General features: G+C 37.6%; 1 protein-coding gene across 2 annotated transcripts in view; it reads right to left on the reverse strand.

The window, feature by feature from the left end:
* Nucleotides 1-287: 287 nt before the first annotated feature.
* Nucleotides 288-14,099, reverse strand: part of MINPP1 (multiple inositol-polyphosphate phosphatase 1) — a 47,619-nt gene continuing 33,807 nt past the window's right edge. Inside the window, exon 5 of one of the 2 annotated variants that reach the window (XM_032137479.2) lies at nucleotides 288-1,595. In XM_032137479.2, coding sequence (XP_031993370.1) covers nucleotides 1,199-1,595 — 397 coding nt within the window. In that variant the 3' untranslated portion in view covers nucleotides 288-1,198. The remainder of the gene's footprint in view (nucleotides 1,596-14,099) is intronic. The other variant, XM_032137492.2, reaches the window with a different exon arrangement.

A 14,099-nucleotide genomic window follows, 5' to 3' on the forward strand; every position in this document is an offset into this window, starting at 1 on the left:
GGAACATCACACATTGGGGCCTGTCATGGGGTGGGGGGAGGGGGGAGGGATAGCATTAGGAGATATACCTAATGTAAATGACAAGTTAATGGATGCAGCACACCAACATGGTGCATGCATACATATGTAACAAACCTGCATGTTGTGCACATGTACCCTAGAACTTAAAAGTATAATAAAAAAATTTAAAAAAAATTGCCAGGTGAGTCAAAGCTGCTTGAATTTCCAAACTTTTACCATCAATTATTGATTGTATTTTGACACGGAGAAGAGAAAAGTCCTGGTAGTAAAGTCACAAGAATTTTCTTTATTATAGCAAATACTTTCATGGCATTTGACAGAACTCAGAACTATTTATAAAGAAAGAAAGAAAAATCAAACAACCAAAAGATACATTTCATATAATAGGAAAATACAAAAATAGAAGCCAAGTGACAGAATGAAAAAGTTAGCTAAGCAATGGATTTGAAAAACTTCGATTCTAACTATCTGACTTGTTGCGAATTGTCCAAACATATAATAATTTAAGGTGGTCTTTTGAGACTTCCTAGAAGTAAAAAGGAATTATTGAAAAAATGTTCAAATATTTTATAAATAAATACCAAAAATATTTATTTTCATTGTACTTTCCGACTTGCTTCAGTGAAGGTGTCCTTTTACAACAGTCTGTTTCTTGTTTCAAATTCTCATCTAGAGATGTTGCTTTCTTCCAGAGTGATACTCCTAGCTTACCACAATATTCCTGATTAAGAAAAACGCTAGAGCTGTCCTACCTGAGGAAAAGAAGAGAGAACTGCAGAACAATCTGTAAAGTTCCTAGACAGTTCAATCAAGTTAAGGATGGTCCAAATGAGATATTTTGTTACTCCAGCACTTTTCAAGTGTTATTATGAAATCACAATTCTATCTCAGTGTGAGATTTCTTATATAAGTAGGAAGAATTTCATTTCTGTAAACATTTGCAGGGCCAGCTGTTTCTCTAAATAGATTTGTTTCCCCTTAAGAGAGCTGCTCCAGTGAAAAATCTTTTCTTACATCTCATGTCCAAACCCAGAGAGAAACCCAATGTTTTTCTGTGAAAAGACAGAAATACTCAAGTAATATAAAAGCTTCCTGTAATCAAGGAATTGCCTACCTATTACAAGCATGTAATCACTCCTTGCAGATTCCTAAAGAATTAAAAATGTTCTTCAGTTACTCATAGTTCATCAGATGTACTGTTAGCCCTTGCTAATTCACATTCTTCACTGGTTTGACAACTCTGAAGGATATCCTTGTAGTGGTTCTTCAGATCTTCATAAAATGAAACAGTTTCTTGTGAGTGAGCCAAAGGTAGCACCTTTTCATTTAATAACATCTGCACTCGGAATTGTTCTTCAGGAGTCTTAGCATTTTCACAGTGGTAAAGCACAAATATCAGGTTCGATGCATAAGGTACAATGTGACCGCTTCGGAACTTCCGATGCATTTGTTCCTTGTAATTGTAAGCTGTTAGGGGTTCCTTGTCTTTGAAGTAGCCCATGAGAGAAAGCAGTGGAAGAAGGGTCTCTGCATGACCAAATTGGAGGATGACTGGAGAAGAAATTGGCTGAGACCTTCAAACAGAAATTAACAGAAAATAAGGTATATACATTAATGTCATAGAACATAGTATTTACACTTAGGAGTAACTTTCCCATTTTTTTTAGTTTAAATGATCCCATCTATTTTTTTAAATCTTTATATACATTACTCAAGCATACAGCTGAAATTCCGTGTGGCAGAGAACTAAACTTTTTATACTGGAAGCTGAGTTCCGAAATTCAGGATCGCTGTACTGTTGTAAATCCACATAAAACAGTGTGCATACATATTTTCCTTTAAGTTTAAAGAGAGAGAAGTGTCTTATAGATACGGGAACTTGAAACAGATGTGTATTTCAACACTGTATTGCCTTTCTGTGCATAAAACTGAGCAACCTGGCCCTTAGTAAATATTACTCCATGGAGCTCTTTTGAATAAAGTGTTATTTTATTTATATCTAGGGAATAAGAACAAGCAATATTCAGTAAATGTCTTATCAAGTCTGAACAGGATCACATGGTAATTCATGTAATCCTTCAATGGTTTACAAAACCCACAAAAGGTTAGTGATGTAACCTATTGTGGCTGAAACAATGTGTCTCTGGTTGGGAGTGGGAGTATAAAGTGCCAGGAATACAAACCACTTTCAACACTGAGCTAAATCAATTCTTTTTCTTGAAGTTTTCTATGATTTTTTTTTCTGGTAAAGAATTTTTATAAGAAGCAGTGAATGACTGCTTAGCCTTTTCCCTACCTTTATAGAAAAAATACTATTTTTCTTAAATATAATTTGTAAACCTATTCAAACATGACTGTCTGAATTTTGCCACCACTCATCAGGTTATCAATTTAGTGCATCTGGATTTTCTGGGAGGATAGAAGCAGCAGTTCTAGACCTTCCTGATTCCCTCTGCTCCCAACACACACAAACACAGCAAGCAGATGGCAAATCCAAAAACCCATGGGAAACATTTACAACATAACTAGGTGGAAAAGTGTTCTCTACGAACCACTCCAAGTAGCATCCAACCTCAAGCACTAGATATTATCAGTATCTGTTGAAGAAAGCAGAGAGAAGCCACAGAGCATCTGAGCAATCTGAGAACAGGAGAATCCCAAACAGCCCACAGGTATTCACTGGAAGTGCTGTGTGTGAATTGGATATAGCAGCTCAAATTGGGAAGTATTTAGTCCTCTCCAGGACTTGGTGAGTGCAAGGCAGGCCTACAGTGAGGCCTGGGGCTGGAGAAACCTGGAGCTCCTGTGAACTCTCCAAACACAGGGCTCACACTGGAGAAACTGCTGGGAGTGGAATTTCAGCCAAGCAGGAGAGGGACAGAAGAGACAAAGGAAAAAGTAAGTCTAGATGAAAGCGGGGGGAAGGGAACAGAACCAGGAAATCTCAGAAAACAACCCATCATACTTCTGAACAGTACACACACCAGAATGGGGGCTCTGTGAGAAGAGACAAGCAATCTGACACAAACCTTTTTCTAAATGTTCAGGAAAACAATTCATATTAAAATAACTACAGAAAAGCATGTAAGAAAAAATAAGGAGCAGAATAACTTCCATAAAAAGAGTATGCTAGAAATATATACTCAGAAAGTACACTGAAACTGTTAACAGTATTTCAAAACAAACTAAAAGACAATTATTCACTACTTTCAGATTAATATTCTCTAAAAGGTGTAAAACTTAAAAGCCATTCATCAACAGGAGCTTACCAAGCCTCTCTTCATAACTGGTATACTTTAATTAGGTCATCTAAAATACCTAACACCTGTATTTATTTCCAAGAAGCAACCTCTTAGGTGTGAAGTTACCAAGCAGTAGCATTCAGAACACAGCCATATTTAGTTTGACCAGCATAAGTATTTTTAAATCTTACATTACTTATCAGTATTTAAAAATTGAGAGGTTTAAGATTCTTAAAAATCCAGATTTTTGCTCTTCTTAGAAATCTGAAAGATCCGGCAACACAAGTCCACATATACCCATAAGACCATAATCAGCTAAATAGGAATAAGGTTACCCACCCTGTAGAGAGGGCACATACTTGTTGCACAGCACATGTATCATTCCACATTGTCTAACATAGGATGAATTCATTCCTTTGTTACTTGCCTGGCCCCTTTATACATCTGAGTATATTCAAGTCTAAGCTAACACTACTGTCACCATCTAAATAATGAAATTTAATAAGGATACAAGTTAAAAGAAAAACAAGTAATATAAATATACTGGTTTACATTTTAAATCCTTTAGCCATTAGGTAGAAACCTCAAAGCCAGAAGCAATCCTAAATTCAACTTTCAGTTATTGCTCTCCATGGAATCTATTAGCACACAAAACAGGTCAGGGAGGATAGCAGCAATAGCAGCAACACTTCCACTGTCTAACCAGAAGAATTTACTGTTAGTAACTCTCTCCTCTTTCCCCCACGGAAGAACTCTAATAAACTGGGGACAAGATATGACAATATATCCAAACTATTGTCATTTCAGCAAGTAATTTATACGCCATTAGTAAACTTTACATTCTTTTTTCTACCAAGTGTCTGAGATCCAGTGCATAATTTACACTATGGACAGCTTCACTCAGACCAGCCGCTTTTTAAGCACCAAACCACCACATGTTGCTGGTGGCTACTGTGTTGGAGAGCACAGGACAGATAGTGGTATGGACAGTCTTACATACTTAGATTCAAAAGTTAATCAAATGAATAGCAAATAGGAGAAAAGATACAAGACAAATAAAAACACACACATGAAAACTATAAATTGGGGGAAGGAAAGAGACCAAAAGGGCTATGCACAAATTATGAGTTCAAAGTTCTATTAATTGCATCCAAGCTATAGAAGAAATTAAATCTAGACTGTGACTCAAATTTAAGTTGTAAATTTCAAGGTTCCTTGGGTTTATACAAAAGGCAGTAAACACCTTCCCCCCTTTTTTTACTGCCTTACTGTCAGTGATATGTTAAAATCAATGAATTCTTCAGAAGAAATTTGAGGAAAACTATACTTAAAAATGCTTATTGGAAGTTTTATGGGAAATCAAGGAAGTTTATATATTAGATTCTCACAGTAAACCATCCCATCAAAAATAAATTACTGTCTTCTACCATTTGATGAATCCAATTTGTTTTAAAATTGTATTTTAGAATTCCAGACAATTTTCAATAGGAAGGAAAAGTGCTAACTTTCTATAAAGTCCATAAGTATTGATTATCTTCTTACAGAGAGCAATGTCTATTACACAAATTTGAAACACATCAAAAAAAACCCCTAATATCTTAAAGGTCTAGTTAAATGCACTAGTAAAACAATAATAAGACAAGGGTAATAGTTTAAAAAAAGTAGAGCCATTAAAAGCAAGAACAAGATTTTGCTTAGAAATTGAAATGTGCCTATAGGGAATAATACACTTATAATTTTATTTTTATAATTTACATATTTTTACAATAACCAAGTATAAATATTTTAAGTTTGTGATAATGAAAACTATTGAAAAAGAGCACAATTTCATTTATAATAATTATTTTTCTACTTTTACCCTTTGTGACTTAACGTAGGTTGCTACTCAAGAAAAAGCCGCTAGCTGATGATGCTCATATTCATACAAAAGGCCCTGGGCAAATTAGCCGCACTCAACTTTCCAAAACGTAATAAAGAAGAGACTTTTCAAAGGATCCATTTGGTTAATTTGTTAGATGTGACAGGCCCTGTCATTTCACGCCAAGTGCCAGGCACCATGCTAGTTTTTTCTTCTTGGAGGGGGAGGGGAGGGGAGAAGAATAGTGGGATAAAAGAACAAGAAACACAAACGAAACATTTCTGGCTCTTGCAGATTCGCATGTGTCTGTTAGAGAAACCCAGAGAACAAATCCTTCTGTCTAAGGAAGAATTGAACGCGCTTTGCTGAGGAGGTGGTGTTTGAGCTGGGTCATGAATACACTCCTACTAAGTCTTAAAACAGAAATGCTGCTCATTGCAGCCTTAGCAAAGTAATTGCTTACTCTATGATACAGGTTCTATCATACCCTTTTAGAGAGGGAAAAACTAAGCAGCTTGAAAACTAGAGGGCATAACTTAGTTGTGAGCAAATTTTAGGGCAGATTACTCAATCTCTCTAAGGCTTCATTCCTGCCGAATGAAGATAAGCTACTTCCCTTGCAAAGCTGTTGGATTTGAGCTACAGAAAAATACTCGCATATTTGTTATCACATATTGATCGATGGCTCTATGGTAGTGTTTGCCACAGAGCCATCGATCAATCTGTGATAGCAAACAGCCACAGTGGCAGCAAGAGCCACAGCAGTTCTAGCAGTGAAGTGACCCAGCACTAGATTCTAGTTTAGAATCTAGGAGATGAGTTCAAGTCAGTTCTCCTAAAATATTAGTACCTAACACTTTAAAGGTAAACATGGTATCAAGTAACAAACTCATTTCATTGAAGAGCATATTTTAAAATTCATCAGATATCCGAAAGTGCTAAAGATCCAAATGCAAAAGCAAAACCACGGGTATACCATAAATTAAATTGTATGGAAACAATTTATACCAAAAAATTTTACTTGGAAAAACCTTAATGCCTTTTATAAGAAAATACTTGTTTATGAGGAGTAGAGTAAATAATTTAGGAACTTAGTCACTTCTTAGTCACTTAAATTTATTTTCAAACCATTGCTGATTAAAATCACTTAAAATCAAGTAATCCTAGCACTTAGGTCGTGGGCAGATCTCTTGAGGCCAAGAGTTTGAGAACAGGTGGGCCAACCTAGTAAAACCCCATCTCTATCAAATATACAAAAAAATTAGCTGGGTGTGGTGGCACATGACTGTAGTCCAAGCTACTCAGGAGGCGAAGGCAGAAGAATCACTTGACCCAGGGGGCAGTGGTTGCAGTGAGCCAAGATCGTGTCACTGCACTCTAGCCCGGGTGACAGAGCGAGAATCTGTCTCGGGAAAAAAAGAAAAATCATTTAAAATCAAATCAGTTCTTATTTGTGGGAAGAAACACAGTATTTCAACATACTGACTGAGGAAGACTCCATTGTCAGTGCTTAGTAACACTCTTCAGCAACATGCAATTTGGCAAAAGCACATGTAAAATCCCGCAAAATTTTTTAAAAATGATATTTTTTTCCTTGTTTTTGTTTAAAGATACAGGAGCTCGCTCTGTCACCCAGGCTGGAATACAGTGGTGTGATCATGGCTCACTGCAGCCTTGACCTCCTGGGCTCAAGCGTTCTTCCCACGTAGGCCTCCCAAGTAACTAGGACCACAGGAGTGCACCACCACGCCCAACTATTTCTTAATTTTTTTTTGTAGAAATGGGGTCTTGTTGCCCAAGCTGGTCTTGAACTCCTGGCCCCAAGTGATGCTCTCACCTCGGCCTCCCAAAGTGCTGGGATCATAGGTGTGAGCCACCACGCCCAGCTGATTGTTTCTTAAATAAGGCATCAATTCTTTTCCAACAATGCAAAGGCAAAGACCACATTTCTCAAGTTTTTCTTCTGAAATGAACACGCAATAAGAAAAAAATATTCAATGAAAAGCACAGTTCTATAAAAAGCTGATTGAGATAGTTCGGCAGAACGTGTTTCTCAAGATGCAGGTCACAAGGATCCTGCTGATAAAACAGGATGTGGTAAAGAAGCCAGCCACAACCAGCCAGAATCAAGAGGGCAATGACAGTGACCTCTGCTCATCCTCAATGATCCTCACTGCTCATTATGTGCTAATTAGAATACATGAGCATGCTAAAAGACACTCCCATCTGTGCCGTGACAGTTTACAGATGCCATGGCAACTCCTGGAAGTTACCCTATAAGGTCTAAAAAGGGAAGGAACCCTTGGTCCCGACAATTCCCTACCCTTTCCCAGAAAACTCATGAATAATCCACTCCTTGTTTAGCATACGATTAATAAATAACCATAAAAAATAGCCAACCAGCAGCCCTCAAGGCTACTCTGCCTATGTGGCAGCCTCCCTTTTATTCCTTTACTTTTTAATAAACTTGCTTTCGCTCTACTCTTTTGGCTCACTCTTGAATTCTTGCCTCCGTGAAGCCAAGAACCATATGGCCTCTGGGGCTGAATCCCAATTTTGCCCTACGACATGATCACTAATGATGTAAGCCTCTAAGCAGATGAACAAAGACAAGGGTGTATGCATCTAAATTTTTACTCTTGCTTAGAAGAAAGAGAGTATGTCAATAAATGACAATTTTTAGTCATAAAACCAGTATCTGGGCCAAATCTCCAATCAGTAATTAATAGCTATTTGGAACACTGCATTGAGAAGGATTCTGAGGTTGTATCCAGACTCAATGTGACCTATTTCATGTTTCTTACACATTCTATTCTCAATTCATGAACCTCCTCTCATTGCCAATCAATCTCTCCATCTTTACCTTTGATTTCCTAGATATAACCAAAATGAGTTTGGTCATTTCTAAGACACTGGATTATAAGACATATTAAAAGAAGATATTTTAAATTAGTATTATGTCCAGGTAAGGTTTCTTAAGAATAAATTTTTTAAAAAGAAAACAAAGTTAGTTTTATGATGCTGCATAATTTTTTTGCTTGACAGTATCACTACTAGTGAAGTATAACACAAACATATATGAAACATATAATCACCTAAAACAAATTATCACTTCAAGACATATGTATAAATCACTCCTAAATGTATGTACACAAATCTTTACTGGATACAGGTAAGAATATACTTGGTTTGGTTTATGTCTTTTTTAAAAAAAAGTAAAGGAAGCTTGACTATTAAAAATCCCGCTTAGAGAAATTTTATCTCAGAGAAAAACAGCTTATAAAATAGAAAAAACTGCCATAATATTTCATATAATATGCTATCAACATGAAACCCTAAGGAGGACATAGGGTTCATAAAACTGAAACCCTAAAGAGGACTTAAAATTACATTTTAGCAACTACATGTTTTATACAATTTTTAAAATCTGACTTTATTCTTGATTTTCCCATTTCAAAAACAGAATTAACCAAATGTCTAGGTTGAGGTTTCAAGGGTAAGAATTACGCACACTCTTAAATAAGTTGCAACAACTAAAAGAATGTTAAGTATTTTTTGCTTTATCTCAAAAGTATTTCCATTACATAACATCTCAGAATATAAATCACTAAAATCTCAAACATAAATGTTTTTCTTTGCTATTTTGTTTTTCTCAGCCTGAATTCAACTTAGTAACCTTTAATGGTTCAAGGACAAACTAGAATAAAGATAATAAAGATTACTTTGTAAAGTATTACTATTCGTAAATAAAGTAATCTTTATTATTATCTTTATTCCTCTAGGCTCCATAAGAAAGGAGAGAGGCTTCTTTCTTAAGGTTCCAATGATATTGTGAAATATAATATATATTTGGTCTTTGTTCCTGTTTTCTGGTACAAAACTCCTAAAATCCTTGAAATCTCCAAAGTGATGTCTTTTTGTATGCTCATGTTGATTGATAGCTTCAGGATGGGGCTGGTCAGCAAAAAGGCAAAGGCATGATTACAGGGTTAGGATTTTCAAGCCCATCCCTCAACCTCAGGGAAGAGGGAGAGGGGCTGAAGGTCAAGTTGATCACCAATGGCCAACAGTTTAATTAATCATGTCTAAGTAATGAGGCCTCCATAAGAACCCAAGAGGACAGGGTTTGGAAAGCTTATGGACAGCTGAAAATCTGGAGGTTCCTGGAGGGTGGTGTGGCCCTGGGAGGGCATGGAAGCTCCACATCCCTTCCCCCATACCTCATTTTATGTGTCATTTGTATCCTCTGTAATATCTTTTATACTAAACCGGTAAACACGTTTTCCTGAGCTCTGTGAGCCACTCCTGAAAATTAAGTGAACCCAAAGAGGGGGCTGTGAAAACCCCAACTTGAAGCCAGTCAGTCAGGTGTTCCAGAGGCCCAGACTTATGACTGGTATCTGAAAAGGGCAGGGGGCAATCTTGGGGATTGAGTCCTCAACTTGTGAGATCTGATGCTACATCCAGGCAGATAGTGTCAATATTAGAGGATACCTAGCTGGTGTCTGCTGCTTATTGGTGGGGAACCCCCATCCCCCAACATTGGGTCACAGAAGTTGATATAGTTTGGATGTTTGTCTCCTCCAAATCTCATGCTGAAAAGTGATCCCCAATGTTGAAGGTGGGGCCTAGTGGGAGGTACTGAATCATGGGGACGGATGCCTCTTGAATGGCTTAGTGCCATCCCCTTGGTGATGATTGACTTCTCAGTTAGTTCACATGAAACTCATGGGGAACTATTGTGAAGGCATGATTGTATTTTGAAATGTGGAGATATGAGATTTGGGGGGCCAGGGTTGGAATGATATGGTTTGGATGTTTGTCCCCTCCCAATCTCATGTTGAAATGTGATTCCCAATGTTGGAGGTAGGGCCTGGTGGGAAGAGACTGGGACATGGGGGACCTCTCAAATGGCTTAGCATCATCCCCTTGGTGATAAGTGAGTTCTTGCTCAGTTAGTTCATATGAGATTTAGTTGTGTAAAGGAGCCTGGGACCTCTTCCTTCTCTCACTTTCGCTCCTACTGTCACCATGTGGTACACTGGCTCCCTTTCTCTTCCACCATGACTGTAAGCTTCCTGAGGCCCTCATCAGAAGCAGATGCTGGAGCCATGCTTTTACAACCTGCAGAACTGTGAGCCAATTAAGTGTCTCTTCCCCAGCCTCAGGTATTTCTTTATAGCAATGCAAGAATAGACTAATGCAGAAGTTGTGTTGACTATTGTTGTGTTGGTGTGCAGGCAGAGGAAAAACAGGGTTTGAGTTTTTTCCAAACAACTCCCAAAGAAGGAATAAGTAAAACATCTAACTCAAATCATGAGGTACAAAATTCAAGAGGACTTAGCCAATAATTTTTCAGGCATTTTAAACTATATGGTTCAAATCAAGGTCCCATTCATAGTTAAGAATTTCAGAATGCTCTTCTTATAAACAAGAATGACTAAGCAATATATAAACGAATTTCTACTTCATTGTTTGAAACTCTACTGGCAAAATATCAAACTCGGGTATATAAAAAAAAAACTGCCTCCAGGTAATTATCTATGACCAAAAGAGCTTCCAAAGAGCTAATATATAATCCTTCTTAAACAGCTGTGTTTGCCCATTTATAAGGCTTACTCACATTTCTATTTTCTTTGACAAAGTTAAGTAGCATAGTGTCAAATGGAAAAACATATTATGTTTCTATTGCAAATATATAGACACCAAAAATGGAGCTTGGATACCTTCAACTGGTGGAAGCTGAGACAGCTGTGGAGTTTGTGTGTGTGCACACATACAGTAGGGTTTGTTTGTTTTTATAACTTTTAAACACCGAAAAACAAATTCACAAAAGTATTTATTTATAATCTAATTTTTACCAGAAGCCATTAAAGGTATGTGCCAGGACTGTATAAAGTAAATCACTAATTTCTATGAAGAAGTGATTTGGTTCCAAGTCTATGAACATGCTGCTCTTTGCCCTGTGTCACAATTGAGAGTTAATCTTAAAAGAGTCCAATCTGGTTCTTAAACCATCTCCTAGGAACTCCAGTTAGTATATGCCCAATCACTATTTGAAGGAACCAAATCTCCAGTTTCTCCCTGAATACACCAAAATCACAAAGATGGTATGACAACTTTTCTGGTTTCACTTCCAGCCTTCTCCAACAAACCAAAGCTGGTCTATGAATAAGCCCAAAATACTGGCAACAATAAATGGGTATGAGTATGTGTATATGTCTGAATGAGGGAGTAAGAAAGTGTGTGTGTGTGTGTGTGTGTGTGTGTGTGTGTGTGTGTGTGTGTGAGAGAGAGAAACAGAGAGAGGAGAGAGACTGACAGGAGAAAGAGAGAAACATAGGCACGTAGGTATAGGAGGGCAAAAAAGAGAACAAATGTGAAATGAATTCCTTCTCGGTTGACACTCATAATTATGTTCTTCTTATATAAAACCCCTGCATATATTTTGTCATAAGATTGCTAAGAGCATAAAGATTGCTATATTTTACTTTATCTACGGTCTCACGTGGCTTTGTCACTACCATTCAATAAACAGAGTTGTGAGGTTCAGGATACCATGACAGAAAGGACCAAGTTTTTCCTTTAACAGAAGAATAAGCTGGGCGTGGTGGCTGACGCCTGTAATCCCAGCACTTTGGGAGGCTCAGATGGGAGAACTGCTTGAGCCCAGGAGTTTGAGACTAGCCTGGGAAACATGGAGAGACCTTGTGTCTACAAAAAACCCCCACAAAATTAGCCAGGCGCTGTGGCGCATGCCTGTAGTCCCAGCTACTTGGGAGGCTGAGGTATGAGGATCACTTGAACCCAGGAAGTCGAGGGTGCAATAAGCCATGATCATGCCACTGCACTCCAGGGTGTCAGAGTAAGACCCTGTCTCAAAACAAACAAACAAGCAAAAAATACAGGAAGAGGTAAATGTTTTTTAAAGGAGGGCTGCCAAGGCAATCACTCAATCCTCACTGCATCTGTGGTTCTTAACTTTCACAAAGGACATGAAACCATCTGAGAATCTAAATGGAACTTCATACTAAAGAAAGGCATGTGGTCCATAAAAACTTGAATATAGTTTTGGGATTTCAGACTCTATACCCCAAGAATCCCTGCGCTATATATTATATTACAATGTGACATCCTGAGGAATAATGTGTCTATAATTCTGTCCCATATTGGTTTATATCCCCAAAGTCATATATATTCCACAAATGTCTGATAATTTTATCCTAATACTATATTTAAAATGTCTAAGCAGAACGAATATTTAACACCAAATTAAGAATAATTCAGATGTTCTGCATTCTGATCCAACTAGTCACAGTCCTCAAATTAACTTACATTCCCCATTACATTGTAATGACTACAACAGTCATTGTAATGGCTATTCTTTCTTTGGGACTCTTGGCAGAATTATCCCAAAGAAAAGGAATTACACCTTTAACTGCTCTCTCCCTGATAAAAATGCATTAAACTTGGAATGTTGCATTTTCCAAAAAGTGACAAAACCACTTGAAAAGATACATATTTTGCTTGAAAATGTAAACTATTAATACAAATATATGAAAGCAAATGAGTAATCTATATAAATGTCTGGATAGAAATATGAAGAATCATAATGTTTTAGGTTTGAGATCTGGTCAACCCTTCTTATTTTAGGAATAACAGCGCGAAAATGGTTAAGAGGATTACTGCAGTTCTCCAAATTACACCCCTCCTTTTACTTACAGAAATTGGTAAGGAAATTTTATTATGTCTTCAACCAAAAACAAAGTTTAAGTCTAAAATCCTGTCTTTTAATGAGGGTTGATAACTATGTGTGTTCAAAGTAGATAAAGGATACAAAGCAACTACTTCAAGTTATTCAAAAAGCTCAACCAGAAAAACAACTAATAATTGCATGTTTTCCCCCCAAATGTACTCAGCTAGATCTTTCTAAGCTCTTAATTCACGTTTCACACTCAACTGATGTTATGCAAAGTATGTTTTTAAACATGATCCAGGAATATCAAATACAGCTTTACACAACTTATATAATTCCCATATTTATGTAAGTATACAAATAAGCAACATGAACTGCCAGATGCTTTGGGAAGAAAACTACCAGAAAAAAATTTGTTGTTAAGTCTTCCACATCTAATTGAAACATCAGTTCCAGTGAGTATTTGGAGAAGCATCAATCCAACAGCTTAACATAAATCAAGAACTAAAATGACTCAAGTATGACATTTTTCTTCCTCAAGCAAAAATACACTGAAACAGTTTCCACTTCCAGTCAAGATGGAGTAACAGGGACCAGATTTACTGTCCTACCTTAAAGTACCAGAAAGCTGAACAAAACATACAAAGTTTCAGACACTCAACAACAGTCATAGTATGAGAAAAGGAAGGCAAAGGAGGCGACTCCAACAGCTGCCCCAGCTTACTGCCGAGTTTCCAGACTATGGCACGGGGAGGGGATGCCCAAACAGCTCGGGAAGTCGCCCTGAGCAGCTGAGATGGGAGTGAGAATTTAGGGAGGCCACACTGGCTGAATTCACAGCAGGAGTACCTGAGAGGAGAGTGCTGCAGACCAGCAGGGGCTCCCTCAAATTTTCAGCTGGCACTGAACAAGCACATGCATATGAGAAAACTATCCAAATCCCAGAGAAAAAACATTGAAAAGGAATAGATAAAAAAAAAAAAAAAAAATTAGAGCTAATTACAGATTACTCCTATCTACAATCCCAGTGACTCCGGAAGCAGAGGGGAAGGACTGCTTGAGCCCACCAGGAGACCAGCCTGGGCAACACAGCAAGAGAAAAATAAAAATAAATAAATAAATAAAAATAAGTCCCATGTATTAAAAATTTTTTAAGGATTAGCCAGGCATGGTGGTATATGCATGTGGTGGCAGCTACTTGGGAGGCTGAGGTGGGAGGATTGCCTGAGCCTGGGAGGTTGAGGCTGTAGTGAGCTATGATTGCACCACTGTCCTCTGGCCT

This window comes from Hylobates moloch, unplaced genomic scaffold (genome assembly GCF_009828535.3).
Source record: "Hylobates moloch isolate HMO894 unplaced genomic scaffold, HMol_V3 SCAFFOLD_3, whole genome shotgun sequence".
Taxonomy (NCBI): domain Eukaryota; kingdom Metazoa; phylum Chordata; class Mammalia; order Primates; family Hylobatidae; genus Hylobates; species Hylobates moloch.